Genomic DNA, 21,203 nt, shown 5'->3' on the forward strand with positions numbered 1-21,203 from the left:
GATACCAAATGGTTCTAAGCGCAGCAGCCCCCTGACATCTGCCAGCTTTGGTGGCTTAGCTGAGATGGTCGAACTACTTCTTAAACACGGCGCCAACATTAACGCAAGCAATCCAGAAGGCCGGACGGCATTGCATTCAGTAGCGAGCATGGGGAGTCTGAAGTGTGCCGAGATACTACTCGACGGCGGCGCTAACATCAACGAGGTCTCAAGCAACGGGTACACACCACTCATGACAGCAATCAGATGCAATGCCCACTCAATTCTGAGACTTTTCCTAAGCAGGTATACTGGATTTCTCAACGGCACCCAGTTATTACACACAATAGCCTGCTACGCAGATGATGAGACAATATCGATCCTGAAGACCCAGTCTTTAGACCCGAGTGAACTAGCGCCTCCAGTGGATTACGACACATCGCATGCGTTCTTGGAGTTGCTCGCCAGTTGGTACGGGACTTGCAGTGTCCCAATGAGACCAGGAGTGACAGTGACTTGAGATTGGAAATCTTGTTAGCTAGAGAAACACGGCAAATAGCAGTAATTCCTTTCGTCCCAGAAACCTGCCAGAGATACTGTGTGTCTACGGAAGTGCTATGCCGATGTGAAAGGCCGGCTTGTTAATGTCATTGTTTTTGTAGCTTCCACGAGTTACATCAGCATATGGTCGTTTTCCCAAACCTATAAAGTTCTACGTACCTCAGAACTGCGATTCCTCCAGGGGACAGTATCATTTGCAGGTTGGAGTCAATCTCGAGTCCAAGCCATCGCTTTACAAAGCAACGGAGGATGAGCCCATGTGCAATCTATTCATTTTCAGCTTAGTGATAAATGTGGGACTCAAGGACAACATACCACGAGCACATCAGCTGGTTTCTGCCCCTTCATCGAAGGCTTTTGTATATCTCTAATCCGCGAGATAAGCCTGTCGAGGCGTTGTGTGACTTGCTGCATAGATCTTTTTGCCACTGAGCATTAGCAACAGCCAGGTGTAAAGGTAAGGTGACATACTCTCCACCTTCACACCCATCCGCCCAGATATACCACTCCCTTTCTGTATCCAGGCCCCTCTCTTTTCTTAATTGTCTAATCTCATTGCTTTTAAGGCCCTCATAGTCGCCATAGTTCCACTCCGCAATATCGTCCGTAAAGGTGACGTCCTGGTCTTTAATAGTATCGGAGATGAGCAGTTCGAATGTCCTTGTAGCTCTCTTTCTCGGGCTGACAAATACGTGAGTAAGGCGGGACGGTTCGAGCAATTTGCCGGCGCCGACAGTCCTCGCTGCCATTGAGGAAACCTGTCTGACGCCAGTGGGAGTAAGATCGATCTCGGTTGTGCCTGTAAAGCGGCCTGATTTTGCCCATTCCGTTTCTCCTGTATACCAAAAATGTTATGAATCTTACAGGCTTAATTCGACAAGAACTGACTAACCGTGACGCACAAGGAATACGCGGGGCGTTAGGGCTTCTTGGTCGGACATAATGCTTGGTGGTTGAGGGAAGTTAGAGGCCTGCATTGGCTAAGGATGTAGGAGAGGTGTACGCACGTGGGCTTTTATTGCTTGTGCCCGTCCCGAAGTCGGCTTACGTATGCATTACCGCAGTCGGGCATTCCCGGTAATGCGGCCCGCTAGACGCAACATTGGTCGCGTTGCCAATGTACAATGCCAAAGTCATTCGAATTTCATTGATTTATTGGCGACTCGCTTGTCTTTGGCTACGTTGGACTGATGAGGGGTCGCCCTCGCAAACCAACTCGGGGCTGTATCCCTAGCACTCGCCATGTCAACGCCATGGGATCCAGAGGACGTCAGCATACTCCTAGAAAGCATCAAGACCCGCCAAAGGCTCCCCCGGACGCTCGTTAACGACTTGGAGGCGGTTGAACATATGCGGAAAGAGAAGACGGAGCGTATCTTCTTCGATTATGGTGGACGGACAGCCTGGGCGGCCTATGCCCTTACCAAGAGGGCCGCCAGCGCCACTGGCCATGTCACTGGCAGGGGCAAACGTCAGCGACTTATATCTCGTCTACAACGCAGCTCCTTCGAGTCTCGTCGATCGCTCGCCGAGCAGCTGAATTCGGCACTGGGGTCTGACGAGAGGGAGAGAGTCGATCGTCTCCTCGAGATCCACCAAGCCCACCTACAGCGGAATCGTCGTCAGACAGAAGGCAGCAGGGAGAGCTCTATGATAACCGAGAATCAACAAGAAACGTCCGACAATCTTACAAATATCTCCGCGAATATAACAAGCCCTATCCTCCGCAAGCCCATCCTACACCAACAAGCCGCCACAGATAAGCATGCTGCGCGCTGCGGAATACTTCTCAGGAGATGGTCATATGTTCGTGGATGCTTCTATTGTGGAGTGTATAGAGATGTTCCCATTCTATCTAGCCAACGCGATTCGCAAACGGCCTAGCAGCAAGGGTATTCATAGTGCCGCCATCTCTATCACACTCCCCTGCAGCAAGTAGACGGATTGCCTAATGAGAATCGAAGTAATAGGGACAAAGGTCGACCAAATTGCTCGCAATATCTTTGGCGCATATATGAAGACGGAAGACAACCACCGGGTTCTATTGAATCCCAACGGATCACATCACATACCGCAACCTTCTCCCCTGCTCAATGGTTGTCTATTGTCCACAGTACGGCCTTTCTTTGGCGCGCAGATAGCCGATGGGGTTGTTGCAACCCGAAGATGTCAGGAGGAAATGATGAATAGACAGGAACGGAATCTTCTCCGCCTCAAGGAAGGCGCACTACTCAGGAAGAGGCTCTTCAATTAAGAAGGCATCACAACACCTTCAGCACGCCATCTTTACCCCCAATATACACCTCAATTCCTTGTGGGATAGTAGCCTGACCATCACATGTATTGTATTTCTTTTTTGGCTCGTTCACATTTTCGCTTGTGTACTCCAAGATGAAACACCTGCGAAACGCAATCCTTTGACCAGACCCGACAACCATCTGCCAGCCGACTGGGAGTTATCAAAATCAAGAGAGGAGTCGAGATCCTCAATATTCAAAGATGACTATAATACTTAGTTTAGTATCTACCACCACATTTGATATAGCTTACTAACCATCTTCTGGTGCAAAAGTGCAATTGTACCTAGGCAAGTATGGCGCGGTCAGAGAATCTTTGTTAACATCACTTCCGAGGCGGTTCCCACCACTCAACGTGCTCTGGAGTGCTGAATCGGCAAATAGTTCTTCCGCTACCGCATGGTACAGGTTGGCGGGTGCTCGGTTCAAGCGCGCCACACTAGTGGGGCTCCGTGGTTCTGCGCTGTATGTCCGGTGTGTGTGCCTAATCGCACATTCCAGCCACGGAAAGGGCAGTTCCGTGTGTCCTCTGTTCGGTGGCCATCAACACGGGCATTGAGTTACTGGGTGTAGGGAGCTTGATGTAAGATGGTTCGGCCTTGTCAGCTCTCCTTCGCTTAATGCCCACCGCGGCTGAATCTTTGTTTCCGATGCTCGGGTTCTCCGACTTATATGGTGCTGCCTGTTGATTTGTGTTGTCTAGGCTTCGTTTTGTCCGTAGAGTCTCTGCAACTTGTGGCAAGAACCGTCCCTGGGGCGGAGGCCTAGGTTGGCCCTGGCCTTGTGGGTAAAAATAGTTTTGGAAGTAAGGTGCCTGGATGAGGGCAAGAAAAATATCAACATTGGGTTGCTTGCATGCCCCAGGGAAACGGGGAGAACTCACACTGTTGAAATGGCTGGGTTGTTCAGCATAGGAGCATCAACGCGTTGAAAGGCTTGAGCTGTATCTGCGAATGCTGATATCACGTTATGATCGAGAGCCCGCAGAGCAAATTGAGGAAACTTTGGTCCCTCCTTTCCCAGCCACCAATACAAATTCTCGTAATCAGAAAATCTTAGGTTCGCCGCAGAGGTGAGCGAGAGACATATCCCACACAGTAGAGCTGATTGAACCCTGGCGAGTGTGTTATCATCGGCCAAGGCCGAGTTGGAGGCCTTCTGCTCGAGCTCCACAACCTTAAGAATATAGAGAAGCAGCTTTTGCGTTCTGATCATCGTTTTTGACAGCTCTGTTGGTTCGAGTCCCGCGAGCAGCTTGGCAGCTGCTTCAACCCTTCTTTTTTTTCATCCGTTACTGATTGGGACGAGTGAAGATGTCTAGCTCCTGTTTCGATTTTTTGTTTAACATTCTTAAACGCACGCTCAGAAAAAGAGAGAGCCATGTTAGGCTGAAAGGCAACCGCGTTGAGAGAACTGATTAAACATATAAATGAGAGGGCGAATCGACAAATGGTCAGATTAGGTAGAGAATGCCTGATGGGTGGATAGGTGTAAGTAGGTAATTAATAGACAGGTAAATGTGGGATGCTGAACTGACGGAAATATAGTAGATAGGTAGGTCATGGCGGTTGGAACAGCCTGATGCCTTCCTCAACCTGCGTTGAATTGAAACTGGAACACAGCAGGGATTAAATTAGCAACCCGGTAGGGACGTCCATCCCAAGCCGGTCCGGAAATTCAGGTGTGCAGCCACGGCAGTCACGGTCACCATCTGGCCTTGTGAGGTTCAGACCTAGCTTTATGTAGAACGTTGCATTTTGTCAGCCACATATGCAGCCAGGTAGATTCCGCTTCAACCGGTCAAATCAGAGTGAGGACCAGCTCAGGCAGCCGGTTGGCCTCGCCAGAGGATGCCATTATACCTATTTCCAGGCGCCGTGGGCCACAGGAAATGACGGGGCAATAGGGGGCGACAGGGCAAGCAATTTCGTGGAGACTACCTAGGTACAGTCGGTCCTTGTCCCGATACACTGCCCAAAACACTCACCGATGGCCCGCTCGTGCCTCCTTGAGAAGTTCCAGATCAATACTGTTGCTTTTTCAAGTGTGTAACAATTAAAAATGTCCCCAGTGACCTGCACACAGGAATGGGGATTGGTGGTGGAGGGTGCTTCAAGATGGAGGGTACTCCGGGATGGAGGGTGCTTTAGGACAGAGGTTCAGGAGGGTATGAGATGGACGATATATTATCCCAGTGTGTAAGTATCTATATATATATGCTCTTAGCTGATGAAGCTATTCAGCTCCCCTCTAGAACATCCAGTAAAGCACTAAATCAGTCACTCTTAACATGGATGGCCCAGCCCAGATATGCACAGGCTGCCGGCTGGTCCATCACGTCGAGCATTTCTGCAGCGTCTTCACCATGCTAGAGACAAGGCAGGCGCGGTCGATGACGGTCGATGAGGCAGGCGCTGTCAGCGGCAGGTTGTGTGAAGCGCCTCCTAACCTTAACCGCTGAGGGCTTGACCGCACCATATATCGACAGCACTGCAAAGTAGATCTCCTTTCCTCCATGGCCAGGCAATTCATCTGGGCAACATGGAAATGTATAAAAAGGCATAACTCGTAATTTCATAGGAGACACCCCGCCCCTCTCCCTTTTTCAGAACTTTCTCTCAGGAATCCAAAATACTGCGTCCTCCTTGCAGTCCTGAATGTAATCGTTGGTTGTTATGAGATTATTTACTGGTTACCTTGGGTTCCATGGTCTACCTGATTAGTTCCCTCGAAGCCAGTAATCGATGTAAGGCACTCACCTTCGTGTTGTGTTGGGCGAGGAGGACACGCTCAGACCCAGAAGGTTTATTCCACAGAATGATGGACCAACGGTAAGGTCTTTTGACGTGTGGAGGAGCAGTTGGGATTCGGAAGGAACACTGATAGATGAAGTATAATCCATCAAGTGTTTTGGTCGCCTCAAGGTACAGCTCCCTTTCACCCGACCACACTTTGTCTTCTAATTGTTCGAATTTGACCTCCACGTATACTGGATCATTCTGGCTGGTACCTTTTTTTGCCAAAAGATCCGAAGCATAAAACGTTACAGTGGCCTCCTTATGTCCTTCAGGTTTTCGGGTGACGATCACCTCCATTCTGTGCTCAGTGATAGTATGATCCAGTGTCTGTAATGCAGAAGAAGAGGAGCAGAGTAGGCAACAAGTGTGGAGAAAAGGAGGCAACCATGTCTTTCAGGTCTGAAATCATATATACTGGCGACTGGATCGATTGAAAGGTGGGAAGTGACAGACATGCTGGTCCAATCCTCCCAAGTACATGTGCCCCTACTATGAATCTGCTGGATCCAAGTATGCTACAATATTACCGAAAGTCTCCCTCAGGCGCACCGGGGCACACCGGGCCACCAGGGCACCGGGGCGCACCAGGACGCACCGGGGCACACCGGGCCACCAGGGCACCGGGGCGCACCGGGGCGCACCGGGGCACACCGGGGCACACCGGGCCACCAGGGCACCGGGGCGCACCGGGGCGCACGGGGAGTAAAGGGGAGGGGACAGAAGAGACCCAATGCATGCCGATGCCTCTCTGCTGACCTACCCATGCTTTACGTTGGGGTCTGGGGGATCTGGTTGGGGTCTGCATGAAGAAATGAGAGGGAATTCTTAACGCTGACCCGTCCATGTGAAGGTACTCCGAAGGGACGGTACTTTGGAAAGGACTTATGTTGTCTGTGCTAAGCTGAATAGGTAAGTACCTTCATTTGGCTTGTGACGAATGTTTCCCCATTGAACACCAACGCATGTACACATGAGCAACCGCGAAGGAATGGTGTCATATTGCTAGATCAATATCTACGGGAGAGGGGGCAGCAGCGTAATACCTAGAGCATCCGCAGGCTGTACTCAGACGGTGGTGACCGTCCGACCAACAGCCAAGAGATAACTCCAAGGGATCGGGGGACTATCCCAGGTACATAAGGCTTGCGCAATTCCATTTTGCCTTCTGCTGTGTCAACATAGTTTCCTCCTTCAATTCTCAAGCGATGAACATGGCGACTGAGCAACCCACATACGCTGACTCCCCGTGGTTGGAGGATGCCTACTTCCCCCTGACTGCGCCTCCTGGCTCGGGTCGGGTGAGATTGGCACAGCTCTCGCCAACGACTTATGATACTTTCTCTGCTTCCGAGGATGAGGATGACGAGATATCCGGTGCGGGCTGCGGCATAAGAGCAGCACCATCCTCTCCGATAACAAGAACTGAGGACTCATCCGATGAAGACAGTAAGCCATTGGCCCTATCCTTTCAGAAAGCGCCTACTGATACAAAAGGTAACAGTCCTAACCGGTCTGAGTGAGTTTTCTCTGCAAGAGCAGGAAGAAACAAACTCCCGCCCCCCCGAGCCGGCGGATATCCCAAAGGTCGATATGCCCCAGGTCCCGACGACTCAGCTCCCGTTTTCCAGAATAGAAGAAAAATTGGCCCCTCCTCGTATCGTAACTGTCGGCCGTTTGATGCAAACAACGGCCATTCAAGTGGACTTGGACCGGACTGTTTTCGGATTCCTTTCTGAGATCTCTCTCTGGATGGATGTTGCACTGTTAGATTTGAATACCGGATTCGCCGTCGACGGAATGGGCACGTTCGAGAGCCTTTCGCCTGTTCCAGGAGTCAGCGACAATGGGACACGCGTCCTCAAGTATTTGTTCTTTACTCATTCGATGCGGCCAAAGAATGAGGGTGGGTATCGCTTATTCTACAACGTTCAGATTCCCCCGGCAGATCCTCGGGGCAACACAATGCTCCTGAATCTCCCAAGCAAGGGCTTTGTCACTGGCGACTGCCCGCGTTTTGGGCCACGTTTCAGTAAGTATCCACGATGCTTATGTGGTAGAAACGTGGCTGATTTAATGAAAATAGCATGGGAAGAGACGAAGTTCATTGAGGAGCAAGAGCGGAAAGACCATCTACGACTTCGCGAGGATGGACGTCTCGACATCGTCGGGCTAGTTTTCGTAAGAGACAAGAGTAATCATAATGCCTTTCAAACGGTAGCTTGTATTCAAACTTGAGTATCTCCATAGTCAAAGCCTCATAGAACGAGGAATACAGTAACGACAATCCAGTTCCGGTATACTCATCCCCGTCCCCTCCGTCTTTCGCAGGGCGTTGAGACATGTCTCGCAAATCCGTTCCCTGTCATGGAAAGGAAGCATGCTTAAGATCGCATCATGTCCGAGACAGGAGACACTGTTCTCAACCACAAGATCGAGCTACGGATTCGAATGTTGTATCGGTTACCGAGGGATGCATTTGAGAGCCTAAACTCGCACTTACTCACCAACATGCAGCAGATTCTCGTTGAGCAGAGAGTTTTTGTAGAGGACCTAGAAAAGCATTTCGCAAAGTTCAAACCATCGAATCCCAAGTCAACGCAAGAGCGACAGGTCTCGCTCAGGGGCCAAGAAATCATCATCAAGGCGATGCGGATCCAAGGCCATTTGAGGGAAGCTGAAAATAAATATGTCGAACGTAATATACCACCGCTAACGCACCCCGAGTGGTTGTCCAGTGGCTGCGTCCACAGTATCTCCTCCACACCACTACATTCATTACACCCTGGGCAGGTGAGGTCGTCCAGGTTTGTCGCGGGCGGTGAAACCACCCGACGGCTGCAGCCTACCTAGGTACCCATCCTGAACCTCCCTACTAATGGTTGCCCCTGTCTGTTTGCCCAGCCTCCTCTCCTGTTTAGTACACATGCATTCTCGATCCACGGTCGTATGCACGAAGATTTGGAAGGTGTTTCCGAGAGCTGTGCGCCTAAAGCATGCTGATGATTAGGCCCGTGCGGGCTCCCAGGACAAAACACGTTACGAGGTTCACAAGTATCGGTTAATTTTTGAAAGTCATCCAGTTTAGATGATTGGTTGAGTAGTACAGAGCAGGCCATAAAACATTAAGGTGTACTTTGGACAAAAGTACCCTCCAACACTTCTCTTGCTCAGCGCCTTTACAAACCCGTCAGCCAACGAACCACTCCATCCTGAAGCCGGACTTAACATCACCTCTGATCCAACCGTGTTGCGGGACCTAACTCAAACCAATACAACCACCGCCCATGCGCATTCACATAAGTTTCACATATCAACGAGCTTTTGAAATTATTATTTCACCAGTACGGGGTACGTCTTACTTTTATCCTGATGTCCTTCAGCCATGAATTTACACTGTCTCGGTAATCTGGCATGCGGCTCACTGAACTTTGGGCACATGCGTATGTGAAATTTCTTTCTAGTCCGAACAACTTGAACTCCCAGAGCTGCCACCGTTGGCCCCCCCCCCTCTCTTATCTTTCCTAGCTATGTTAACAGGACCACTCGTTCTTAAATGCTCTAGAAACTCTGCAGCAGTTAAAGCACAAGAGACTCTAAGAAGTATACAGTTGGTAGGCGAGCCTGCCATTATCTTTATTATCTTGAAAGACATCGTGCAAGATTGTTCTTTCCATGTGCTGGGGATGCGAAGGTGGAGTGTATCGTTTCGAGTAGGTCGTTCCTTAGAGAATGTCCAAATCTTTGTCTCAAGACGGTAACGAACATCAGCTTCATCTGTTATACGCCTTCCTTTGAAACATGATAGATAGGCTGTCCATTGAAGATCTAGTAAGGTTAATTATAGTTCTGATAAGAATGAAGTAAGCTGTTTACCTTGTGCCCTCATGTTAAGATCACAGGTTTTGGTACTGGAACCACGTGGGTTGCTCGTGGTAATCACCCATATAGGTGATTCTGAGAGGTAAATACAAGTTAATACGACAAGGCATAGATGACCTACTCGGAGTGTTCTCAATCTGAGTCCCAATCTTGCTTCCCTCATCTGGATCCCGCGAAATGGTTGAGGACAATGGATAAATGGTTGGGCTTGGGGTTCTGCCACGGTTTTCCAAAGGAAGACTCATCTTGACTGAGGAATGTATGTTTGTGGGTGTCGAGACGATAGTTGACATAGACAAAAGCGGGCGGTTGGAGTGAGTTATATGTTTCGCGGTTCTCTCACTTACACAAGCAGGCAGTATGAACAACATGTCGTACATCTCAGAGTACCTTCCATACTGAAGCACCCTCCGTCCTGAAGCACCTTCCATCCTGGGGTACCCTCCATCCTGGAGTACCCTCCACTATTAATCCCGGGGCACCATTAATCCCCGAGCCCTTAATCACTATCTAACTTAATGATCGAGGTATACCATATCCAGGGTATATTAAACAACAAAGCCGCATCGTCCATCACATTCCTCATACAAAATATATTCATAAACTGCCACATGAACGCCAAGATGACCACCGAATGCGGCAAAAGCAAGCAAAACGACGACCCGATCGCCCTGGATGACTTCTACCTCAAAGACCCCGAAACTAAGATGACCACGGGCTGCACAAGATACTTCATGACCAACGCCTGCGGGCACGTTGGGGTCACCATGTTGGGCAACTGCAGTAAGCACCTGCACGACAACGACGTGCGTGTCCTGCACGAGTGCTGCCTTGGCAACGAAAAACCCGGAACCGAGGTGATCAAGATCAAGATCGGGGACCGGTACTGTGATAGGGGCTGCGAGGCCAGGAACACGGGGTGGAGATGCTGCACCTGCAGGAAGCATGTGGAAGGATATGTGGATCAACACAGCTCACTGCTGGTTCACCCGGACGGGTCTCAGGACCTACATGCCTTCTGCCCGAACTGCCTGATCGAGAGCGAGTACGAGAGCAAGACCGGCTCGTCCAACGCGGACAACATCGTCAACTCGGTTATGGATTCAATCGACATCATGATGGACAACGTATCCCGATACGACAGCGTCATCCCGTCTGACATCGATAAACTGGACAACGCCAAAATGCTGTCCAAGTGGTAGAGCTGTTCGAGACGATGGTGGTTTTCACTGGGTATCCTTCTTCATGGTTATGTTGTATAAGAGCGTGGGTGGCTGTTGCACCAGCGTCCTGGTCGACTCCGGGTTGACTCGCTTGATTCCGTTATGTCGCCCCATTGTCTTCCTCAAAATCCAAAGGTCCCCAGGTCTGTGTTGCCAGGTTTATGTATGTGTGCCGTCGAAAAATGATACGCGTTAAGCGTTTATCGCGGTCCGCACATGCAATGCTCGTCGGAGGATCGATGCTATGTCGCGTAGGCGCCTCGTGTACGGTCCGCTGTTGTTGCATGCAAAAACCCAATCATTTCCAGAAGTAAACGCTTTCCCCTTTCCTGATCCGCCGTGCGTCATCATCTTCTTATCCCTTTTTCACTTGTAGGTGTCCCTTCTCCGCCTCTTTTTGCCCAGTGAAAAAGTTAACGCGATTGTCCCTCACCCTTCCGTTGACCCCGCGCTGCTGTCGTACCGGTAAGGCGAGGTCGACGCCGGCCCAGGTAGCGTACCAGGCGGCGAGTTGAAGAGGCATCGCCCGAGAGCTGCCGCCGTGGCCGGGGCCGGCGGCAGCTGCGTCGCGTTGGGCGTGGCCGCCATTCCCAGCGCTGCCTTTGCAGCGCCGCTGGCGACCATGCGCGCCGAGTTGGCGAGGTACTGCTGGATGAGGTCGTCGTCGCAGTTGCTGTGCATGAGCAGCTGGTTCTTGAGCGACAGCACCTCCTTGCGCAGCGACTTCGCCGTTCGTATCAGCGCCTGGTGCTCGGCGCCCATGGTCCGCTCCGCCGCCTCGAGCTCCGCCATGGCCACCTTGCTCTTGGCCCGGCACCGCTTGGCAGCGCCGCGGTTGCGCGACCAGGGGTCTGGCTGTTTTTGCTGCTGTGGCTGTGCTGGAATCGTCACAGACTGCTGCGAGGAGGAAGACTTCGGTTGGGGAGGATCGGAGAGGTCATTGCTGGTCGTTTCCTTCGTTTCCGTCGTCTGTGGACGATCAAACGCAATTCTACTGTTGTGCGCGACTTTGTCGTCGTTGTTTGCGGCTACGGCACTTGAAGTTGTGGCGATCGGGGTTGGAGTAGAAAGGCCCAGCAAAGAGCTACTTCGGTAACTTGGCTTCTCGGCAACAGTCTTTGGAGGCACCTTGCCAGCTGCCCACGTCTCCGGAGCTTGGGCACCAAATGCGGGATCGCAGATCAGTGGGTCCTAAAACTGATAGCAGATTTTCGATGGAGCGTGTCCGTCATCAAATGGTATCACATGCTTACCGCTATGCATACTACGGGTCCACTCGATCCAAAATGTTTCGCCCCACACTCCACATTGCAACTTAAAACGGCTGATCCTCATCATTTTCATAGTCAATTATCTCTCAGGCAATCAACATCCTGAACCCTGCTCATACAAAAATGACAGAGTGGGAGCAGGAATACTTCTCTAATGAGCTGTGGGCAGTAGATTTGTTTGGTAAGACATGCTATGCGAAAGCAAATGGTGCCGAGGAAGGGCCGGGGATGGTACTCGCTAATCCACATCTCGCGCTGTCGTGCGGCGTCGATTGGATTACGTCGCCGTCATCACCCGCCCTACCCCTCCCTTCCTCAGAGCGCCGCACTGCACCTCTGCTATTTGTTTTAGATCGGGGGTGATGATGACGACGTGATCCAATCGTGGAGCCGCTTTACCGACAGCGCGAGAAAGGAAAGTTGTTTCTTATACATCCGTTACATTGGCCCCAACTGCACTGACGGAACCACAGATTTAACCGAGCCCTGGACTGTAAATAACAGTCCCGACGACGCGCATGAGAAGATTAAGAATGCTCAAAATGGGCCTGCCAGAGGCTCACCTCCAACAGGACCGTCTCTAGGTTCTTTCCAAGTCGCGGGTCCCTTCGAATCTAACCACGTCCACGAGGGTACCCTTCCTTACCGCGAGCGGGCTGCTAGCGAAAGCGATCTCCTACTGTCGACTGTGTCGCCACATGTCCTTGTCTTGAATAAATTGAAGGACAATGAGGAGGCCTATACCAACGCAAATACTGGCGGCGCGAGCATTACAGAACAGATGCTCGATGAAGAGACCGATACAGAACCTGATTCGGCGGCCCATTCGTGTAGTACGCCACTCCCGGGGAATATCAGTGGTGCCGGAGCCCTGCCCCAATTTCCGTCTGTTTCTTCCTGTGCGAACTTGCCAACCGAAGTTGACGGACCTAGTCAGCTTCAAGGCTTTCCGCACTCGCCCACAACACCACCAATTGATGGTTTTGGTCCCGCATCGAGCACTAAGCACCCAAGATCTCCCCGGGCCGACCCCCGCGGTACAAAAAGGTCCCGTTCTTGTGATTTGAAGTGCGTCTCTTCCATATCTCATCAAGAACTCACACTGATCAAGCACTATAGTAGAGAAATGAGAAAATTCAAGAAGCCGGAAATTTGTGTTAAGTGCGGACGAGGTTTTGCTTGGAAAAGGGACCTCACTAGACACTACAAGGTCCATCACAAGACGCATGCACTTGAGATGGGTGTTTCGGTATCTCGCATCCGTTGTGCATATCCGAGCTGCACCCGAGTCAACAAGACCTTCAGCAGAAAGGATCATTTGACTAGACATCTTCAGAAGATTCATAAGGCAGTAATCCATAAGGGTCCCGTGTAGTTAGCTCGAAGAAACCGACACAGGGACCACAAGCAGGAGCTGGAGGAGAAGCCCGAGAGTTGGTACACCTCCACGCAGGCATTTGTACACAAAACCATAGTTGAATAACATACCTTGGCTGTAATACAAAAGTTATTAGTTGCATGTAACGGTATACGTTTGAATATGAGTTAGTCCAAGAGCCTTTCCCCTCCGTTCTAGCGCTCGCTTGTACATCACCTCAGCTTCTGAAAGCTCGCCGTGGTTTGCGTAGGGAGCTTCCAAGTTGTTAACTGTGTCAAAGGGTGATGTGTGATCCTGTCCAAGGGCCTTCTCTCCCTTTTAGTGCTCTCTTATACATTGCCTCAGCTTCTGGAAGCTTGCACTGGCTCGCGTAGAGAGCTCCCAAGTTCTTGACCGTGTTCGTGGAGAAGGGGGGCAATAATGATGGCCTGTCGAAGGATGCCTGATTTTGGGATATGAAATTTCTACAGAAGTTAGGGGAACCGTACTGTAGGGGCCCTATGATTACCAGCGGCCTACTATGGCTAAACAGATAGTCTGCCTTGAACATATTGTTCTCGAGGCTCATACGATGGAGCTCGCGTTTCAGCATCTCGTTCTCAGACATAGTTTCGTGCTGTGCGGCTTCTAGGGAGGCAATCTTTGCCTTACAGTCTTCGATATGTTACGTTTTCCGCTTCCTGAAGGCTCGCTGACTATAACAGTGGACAAGGCATCAGCATATTCATATGCAGAGAACCAAGACGGCGTCGGCTGTAGAGTGTTATCCTCTCCCTTTTCACAAATAAACTTCTGCATGTTACTCGGTTGTTTTAGCACTTACGCAGCACGATTATAAGCCCTGCGCCTTGACTGAGCAGTTGTGGTCTCTGAGTTTCACCCTTTGAGATGAGGACCTGGATCCGCGGTTGGGTTCCACATGGTACTTGGACGTAATCTATCTGTCTGGAAGGGCATGACCACAAAAGAGGCAGCGACATGTACGCCGCGATCTATATTGCATGGGCCACTACGCGGCCGTAACGATAACAAAGACGACAAGGACTGGTCACTCCTCCGGCTCAGCTAGTACCACCACGCGTCCATTACTGCGCCTCAAATGTAACACACCTAACGACCTACTACAAAGCAGGTTATGCGCACTAAAACGTTGTATCAGGCTGCGACCTTTGACGCCCTGGCTAGAGAAAAACGAGTAAAGCTCAACGCAGCGTGCCTCTCTCCCTACCATTTATGTGTTTAGTATATAGAATTAGCAGTGAATTATAAGTTTAAAATCAATATCTATTAATTAAACTAAAAATTGCGCAGCTTTATTAATAATCGCAGAATTAAGCATATACCAAATCTTTAAAACGCTATTTATTTTTCCTTGCACTTACAATGTTCTAAATTATAACTACAATATATAAAAGCAGGCATCTAATAAAGCAGGCTAAGTAGAAACCCAACTAAGCAATTTATCTCAATATTACACCTTGGCTGTAAATCATGAAAAGGGCCACTTATAGTAAAGAATAAACTGGCTCTCTACCTTTACTTTGTAATAATAAGGGTTTATAGTAGAGTTTCCATAGCAGCAGCTACTAACAATATAATATATAGCATGTACTATTAAGCGCGTTTATAGCATCTATTATATATAATAGTTTAAGGTTATGGTTATAATTGGCAAGGTTATAGCGCTAAAAGATAATTGGCTTAAAAGAAATAAATATAAAATTATGCTAAAGCTTAACTTATAAATGTACTTAAACCCTATTTAAAGCCTACTAGGATTATTATTATATAATAAAGTTTTAGCTTTAATGCTTATTTACTATTTTATTTTTTTTAATTTCCCCATTTTTAGCTTTTTAAAATAGGTAATAAATTATTTTTATATGGCGGTATACGCGTAATGGTTGGTTATTATAAATTATATTATATTGCGCGGAATTTTATATTAAGCTTAACCCTTTTCTTTTAATGCTTAATTATAATATAAATTTACTTATCTTTTTTCCTTTATTTTTATATTTTATTATTATGGCCTAAATTTAAGCCTAATAAGTTATTAAAAGGGGGCATAATATAAATAATTAAGGTATGCTTTATAAAGCGCTAATAGGCCTTAGTTAATAATAAATAAATTAAGTTGCTTTAAAATATAAATATTAAAGTTTAAAGTGGTTAATAGCACCTTTTATTTAATATAAGGGCTAAAAATAAGCTGTTAAAAATATATATAATTTTACGCCTTTAAAGCGAGTTTAATTAACGCCATTTATTAAAGAAATATTTATAAAGCTTGCTAATAATAAATATACTAGTTTAATTAGCTATTAGGCAATAAAAGAATTTTAGTTATATAAATATTTTAAGTTTAATATAAAATATATATTTATATAAAAGCGCTTTTTATTATTACTTTAATATAAGCATTTAAACTTTATAATCTTTATAATGCCTAGTAATTAAAAGCTATATAAAAAGAAAAGTGCCCTATATTAAAACACGTACTATAAAACCTTGCTAGTAATAAAAGGAATATTTATAAAAATATTAAAGAAGAGGGTTAAAAAAAAAAATAAATATTTTTATTAAAATATATTTAAGGGTAATTAAAACCTTTTTTAGAAAATTATTTTTAATAGTAATATTTTTAAGAAAGCTTATAAGAACTTTTATAGTAAAAATAAAGCTAGAATTATTTAAAATATTTTTAGGCTTTTTATTCTTTTAGTAAAGACTTTATTACTTTATAATAAGGAGCTTAAAATTTTAATAAAAAGTATTAATAAAAAATGGAATAATTTGGTCCCCCTAATTGGAATTTATTTATAGCCAAACTACTTTATTAGGTTTTGGCAAGAGGTATTTACTAATAACCAGCTTATTAAGCTATTGCCATTTATTAGCAACTTTATTGCTGGTAATTTATTTTTTTTTATATTTATATACTATATATACTTTCCCTTTTTTGCCTATAAGATAAAGTGCGGTGCTATAGTACTAGATGTTGCAAATTACTAAAACGCTTATAATATGTTTTTTGTAATATAAGGTATTATTAAGCTTTTTTATATTATAAAGTGGGAAAATAAGATTTATTAATAAATTTTTTTTTTTTTTGTTTCGCATAACTATTATATTATAAAAATTTATAAATATTATTTAATAATTAATGGAAAAAATATAAAATATTATTACTACCTAATTTATAAATTTAATTTTATAATATTTAATAAAAAGGATAAGTAAATTATAAATTAGTTTATTATAAATGTTTATAATACTTAAATGCTAGCTTATTTTAAGAGAATTTGTGCTATTATTAATTAATTACCCTTTAAAATAAACCTTAATGTTTAAGTACTTTTTAAGTTAATTAGCTTATTTTAGGACCTTAAAAGTTATTTAATATTATTAAAGGCTAATTTTAACTTGCTATTAGCAAATAAGGACAACTAGTTGGGCGTATTGGGCTTAATGGCAACTTTAAATATATTATTTTTAAAGCCCGCGCCTATTAAAAAGAAAAAGAATTTGGCTAAAAACTTATAGCTTTTACTTATTTTTTAAATAGTTATACGCCTTTTTTAGAGAAGGAATAATTAAGTTATATATAGCTTTTTAACTATAAAGTCTAATATTTAATTATAATAGTATAAAATTTTAGCAAGTAGTTATAGTATTATGGAGCAATATAGTGGTAATACTAGTAGTTTTTTTATTTCTAGCTTAAGGGAGATATATATTATAATGGAATTTTTATTCTAGGGATTTATAAACTATAAGCTAATGCGTTGACAACTAGGCAGTACTCGGGATCCCCCCATGCATGCATGTGGCATATGCTATTCTGCACGCTTTCAAGGAGTTATAATTACTGCGTAGCCGCAGGAAGGCCACCTGATTTAGTAGCTGCCATGTCGAAGCCGTTTGCGGCGCGTAAAGGCTATCTTGAGTGTCTAGTTCGGGTCCAAGATGTCGCCATTAGACTGTACACAACGTCCCATCACCCTCTACCGGCGTCTCGCATGGATTAGAGGATCTGGGATCGCAGGCTGATTCTGCCTCGCTACTACCGGTAGGGCCTGTTCATGGTCAAGGAGCGATGCCGGAAGCCTCGATTAGGGAAAGCCCGACACTTAGGAAAGCCACCTGGAAAGTAGATTTTGCCTGCTTCTGCTTTAAATGAGTATTGCATGACTCGATGGTTTCGATCACAATCGTAGTTTGGCCTCCCACTAACGCCGAAATTCTTAAAAGCATCCTGCAACTGAAGGTTTCCTTAAATCATCCATTTACCTTTATCTGCTAACTGAAAAACATCAATATCAAAGTTGGTCTCATCAAATATTAAGGGTGGACCTCCCTTTTCAGGTTGCGGTTCATTCGACGTTTCCACCTTGCGGGGTTAAGTGGGTTTAAATTCATTTCGTTGATAGTGCACATTTACATCCTCAATAGATTCAGGTACTCTCGGAATCTTGGTTGAAGCAGGGAATGAGGGACGTCTTTGGAGATGTTTTGAACTTGCCTGCAGCGCGATGCACCACCTTCTCAATCAGTACTCTGAGATATGCAACCTTAGATTTGCCGTCCCTGTGCAATCCACAAGGTCAAACGTCTTATTGAGCTTAAAATTTCCTAAAAGTACCCTGAACTGCAGGAAGCAGCGACTATAAACTGGTAAAGTGGTGTATTATCTGAAGATAGTCAAATAGGCCGCTTCGCGTGACTGCAGTCCCGCTGCTTCTGGACTAGAAGAAACACGAAGACAAACGCAACCAGTTCTAAAGAGCCATTCATCTCATAAAAATGCGTATAATAAGTTCGAACAACCATATGATATTGCTATGGGACCATATTGACCACAGCACTTACACCCCTTGAATCGGAGGTGTCAAGGTACACTGTGGTACTCTGTCGTTGAGAGGCCATTTTGGTTTTCACCATATGACATGAGCGGGATCTATGGAAAGAGATAAGAACCTGCTGAAGTGCCAAAAAGCCAGGTTTGTAACTCAGTGAAGGCATTGAGGTCATTCTGCTCCGTTGCAACCGTCACCTTTGGGTCGTGCCAGCCGTAGGTTCTTTTCGTGTTACCTAGAGGCTCACCACGGCGCTGACAGCTGTCGAAATCTATGAGGACAAGTGCACCGTCCTCGTCGAACATAATGTTGGCCGGATTAATATCGTTGTGGATGATTCCAAGGGAATGTAGATGTTCGATAGCCTCTCGAAGTTTGTAGGTAGCCTCCTTGAGTGAGTGATCGACGGATAAGCGGCGATGCTCACTGTCTAGGAACATTGCCTTATTCAGGCCCTGAGGGTTGAGGTTCTCCAGTAGGGTTTGCCGATGCTTTTTGAAGCACAAGCCAGATACACGGCCTCGAAGTTCGGTGCACCCATAGTAGGGGCTTATGTTTGGGTGAGGATGGAGCTTCAGCAGCTCACAGGTCTCGATTTCCCGGGTGATTAGACCTTCGAGATCGGAGACGTCGTAGAATGAATGGATACTCGGTGTTTTGACGTAATGATGTTGCTCTGGAGTTGTAACCGTCCAGGCAGGCTTGATCAGTGGTCCACGATCTTCAGTGTATATCTTTTGAATGCTGCGCAGTTCAGAAGTCTCCGTAGGTAATTGCAATCGATCATGCCATTCCGCGAGGTAAAGCAGACCATCGATTCGGACAACACCCTTAACACATTGGTAATGGAGCTCATTGTCAATCTGTTTGAACGCTTCATGGTACGAAACGATTTCCATGATGGCAAGAAATTGTATTTGTGAAAGTGATATTTATGACGCGGGGTGGGATAGCTCAATGATAATCAAATAAAATTTGTCGTTACATAATACACTTGTGCGCCCTCTTGAATTCAAGGTTAATCCTAATGGGGTAAGTATCGCATGGGCCGTTTCCCCGACTACCTAGAGACCCATGCCAGTCGCCTACCCTACAAGAAATAAAAATCTCATCAAAGCTCCGATTTCCCTACTGATTCGCAATATATTCACCTTGGTCCTACTTGATTAAGAAAAGTATCAACTCCGGCCTCCCGCTTAGGCTCACTTCTTCGGCGCATATTTGACAGAGTGAGGACAGTCGGTCTTGCCACAGTCGAATGTCTTTTTGGGAGTTCCATCCGGCTCTGCTGAGTTGAAATGGCAGGAATCCACAGCCACTTCACAAGCTGATTTGATCATCTGCAATCGCGGTTTTCATGTCAACACTAGGGGACGACGGTCTGTCAAACAACATCTTTGTCGGCTTACACTAGATTTCAAGTACATAGAACTCCACTGCGACATTTTCTTTCGGGTCTGGTGTTTATTTATGACTGGGGAAGTGGTGATGCTTGCAGGCAAAATATCGGAGTGAGGTCTGCGCGAGGATTTATATTTCTACAGACGACGAGCGTCCTCGGACACAGCTGCGAGGTGTAATGTAGTTGACACGCTTGGTGTTGCCCGTCTGAAGCGAAAAAAGATGAGAGGTCAAGAGATCATGTTGGGCAGAGAGCGTAGAGATCCGGCGCGTTGGCGGCGGGATGAGTATTGTAGAAGAGGGAGAAGAATGTTGGTGGCTGATTGATGTGGGCCTTGCTTGGGCTTGGTCTGTCCAGCGCTAATATGCAGTGTGTCTCGGGGGGCCACCGGCATCTGCCGCGCTGCTAAGCATGGACCTATCATATGAGATGACGCCGGCGCTCCCGCTCCGCGAGACCGCTTTAGCGGCTGATCGCGGCCGTAAAATACGCCTGCCAGTGGTCGTACTTGGAATCTTGCCTTTTCGTCTCAGCCTCTCGACCCCGCACACTCACCTGCAGCCTGTTCCTGGTCGCTGCACAAGTTTAATGCTGCCTTGACTGCCAATGAGAGCAAGGCTGGGACTGTCGGCTGGCTGCGGCATGAAGGTCACCGGGGTCTGCACTCCTCAAGGCAGCTGAAAGAGCAGGGCCTGTGGTAGGATCAACAAGCAAGCACGAAGAGATCCATTATGGAACCGGGCGCTACGAAGTGTTCCCCATATCGTCAGATCCTGCACAGTTGCCACCGGAGGGTCCGGACAGCTGGCTTGCGTCTTCGAGACAACCCAAATGGAATAAGCCGCGGCGCTTCTCATGCATTAATCCTGCAGCCTTCATGCAGGCGCTATGTTCAATACGATCACCGTGACTGCTGTATCCGCCTGGGAAGTGTGTCTGGGTACACCAATGTGCCCCTGAGAACACAAGAGACAAGCAATATATTTGGATGACCTTGGTAGAATGAAAGGAATGGCGGGGGACTGCGCCAGGATGGCTTGCGAGACGGAGAATACCTGAGCCAACGGCAGGGAAACCGGGCGGCTGACACCACTCTGAGTTCACTGGCAAAAGGCCATGGCTATTTTGGGGCAAGACCTATGATGCGATTTCCTTGGCATCAAGGTGTGGGAGGAGACTGTGCGAACCGAAGGTCAGGGACGAACGGGCGTTTTTTTCCAATGGCATCCGGGTGACGAGTCGACAGAAAAAGATGTGAGATGAGTGAATGAGATGCTCTGGTCCATTCCTCTGGACCGATCTATCCAAGCTCGCGGCGTAGATACACACGACGAATGGCTGCTGACTGAGGGGATTGCTAAGTCACCTGGTTCTGGTGACTTGCCATAAATCCAAGCAGAGAGATTTGGCACCAGAATCAGATCATCGTGACCTGTACGCGCTTTCAAACCAGCCACCTCTCCCGAGATGACATGTGCCTAGGTATCGGGTGCACTTCCGGTGGATTGACCCAGGTCCAAATTCCTGAACATCATTATACCAATTGTGGTGTGAAA

The 21,203-nt window shown here is 47.0% G+C and overlaps 5 protein-coding genes across 5 annotated transcripts; 3 read left to right on the forward strand and 2 right to left on the reverse strand.

The window, feature by feature from the left end:
- Positions 1-242: 242 nt before the first annotated feature.
- On the reverse strand, positions 243-1,508 carry KVR01_001352 (uncharacterized protein). Its single transcript, XM_044781874.1, has 5 exons — positions 1,433-1,508; positions 1,012-1,375; positions 856-958; positions 700-806; positions 243-641 (listed from the first exon to the last, which is right to left on the reverse strand). The coding sequence occupies exons 1-5, from the start codon at positions 1,479-1,481 to the stop codon at positions 584-586; spliced, it is 681 nt and encodes a 226-aa protein (XP_044649307.1). The 5' UTR covers positions 1,482-1,508; the 3' UTR covers positions 243-583.
- A 274-nt stretch (positions 1,509-1,782) lies between these two features.
- On the forward strand, positions 1,783-2,424 carry KVR01_001662 (uncharacterized protein; the record flags this gene model as incomplete). Its single annotated transcript, XM_044782310.1, has 1 exon — positions 1,783-2,424. One exon carries the CDS (start codon positions 1,783-1,785, stop codon positions 2,422-2,424), a length of 642 nt encoding a protein of 213 aa, XP_044649617.1.
- Positions 2,425-10,137: 7,713 nt separating this feature from the next.
- Positions 10,138-10,716, forward strand: KVR01_001163 (uncharacterized protein; the record flags this gene model as incomplete). The annotated part of the gene is made up of 1 exon (XM_044791106.1): positions 10,138-10,716. The coding sequence occupies one exon, from the start codon at positions 10,138-10,140 to the stop codon at positions 10,714-10,716; it is 579 nt and encodes a 192-aa protein (XP_044649118.1).
- Positions 10,717-12,061: 1,345 nt separating this feature from the next.
- KVR01_001738 (uncharacterized protein) lies at positions 12,062-13,508 on the forward strand. Its single transcript, XM_044789644.1, has 2 exons — positions 12,062-13,076; positions 13,128-13,508. The coding sequence occupies exons 1-2, from the start codon at positions 12,790-12,792 to the stop codon at positions 13,381-13,383; spliced, it is 543 nt and encodes a 180-aa protein (XP_044649693.1). The 5' UTR covers positions 12,062-12,789; the 3' UTR covers positions 13,384-13,508.
- A 4,485-nt stretch (positions 13,509-17,993) lies between these two features.
- KVR01_001875 (uncharacterized protein) lies at positions 17,994-20,099 on the reverse strand. Its single transcript, XM_044781923.1, has 2 exons — positions 19,655-20,099; positions 17,994-19,585 (listed from the first exon to the last, which is right to left on the reverse strand). The coding sequence occupies exon 2, from the start codon at positions 19,142-19,144 to the stop codon at positions 18,347-18,349; it is 798 nt and encodes a 265-aa protein (XP_044649830.1). The 5' UTR covers positions 19,145-19,585; positions 19,655-20,099; the 3' UTR covers positions 17,994-18,346.
- Positions 20,100-21,203: the final 1,104 nt, after the last annotated feature.

The sequence above is a fragment of the Diaporthe batatas genome (assembly GCF_019321695.1).
Source record: "Diaporthe batatas strain CRI 302-4 chromosome Unknown Contig00002, whole genome shotgun sequence".
Taxonomy (NCBI): domain Eukaryota; kingdom Fungi; phylum Ascomycota; class Sordariomycetes; order Diaporthales; family Diaporthaceae; genus Diaporthe; species Diaporthe batatas.

What these genes read in the sequence shown, in the direction of transcription:
- KVR01_001352 (XM_044781874.1), bottom strand. Translation starts at nt 1,481, where the DNA reads ATGTCCGACCAAGAAGCCCTAACGCCCCGCGTATTCCTTGTGCGTCAC. An exon ending in CGTATTCCTTGTGCGTCACG is followed by an intron (nt 1,376 to 1,432) that starts GTTAGTCAGTTC and finishes TTTGGTATACAG; the next exon opens with GAGAAACGGAATGGGCAAAA. An exon ending in AACCAGCTGATGTGCTCGTG is followed by an intron (nt 807 to 855) that starts GTATGTTGTCCT and finishes GAAAATGAATAG; the next exon opens with ATTGCACATGGGCTCATCCT.
- KVR01_001875 (XM_044781923.1), bottom strand. Translation starts at nt 19,144, where the DNA reads ATGGAAATCGTTTCGTACCATGAAGCGTTCAAACAGATTGACAATGAG.
- KVR01_001738 (XM_044789644.1), top strand. Translation starts at nt 12,790, where the DNA reads ATGCTCGATGAAGAGACCGATACAGAACCTGATTCGGCGGCCCATTCG. An exon ending in TCCCGTTCTTGTGATTTGAA is followed by an intron (nt 13,077 to 13,127) that starts GTGCGTCTCTTC and finishes CAAGCACTATAG; the next exon opens with TAGAGAAATGAGAAAATTCA.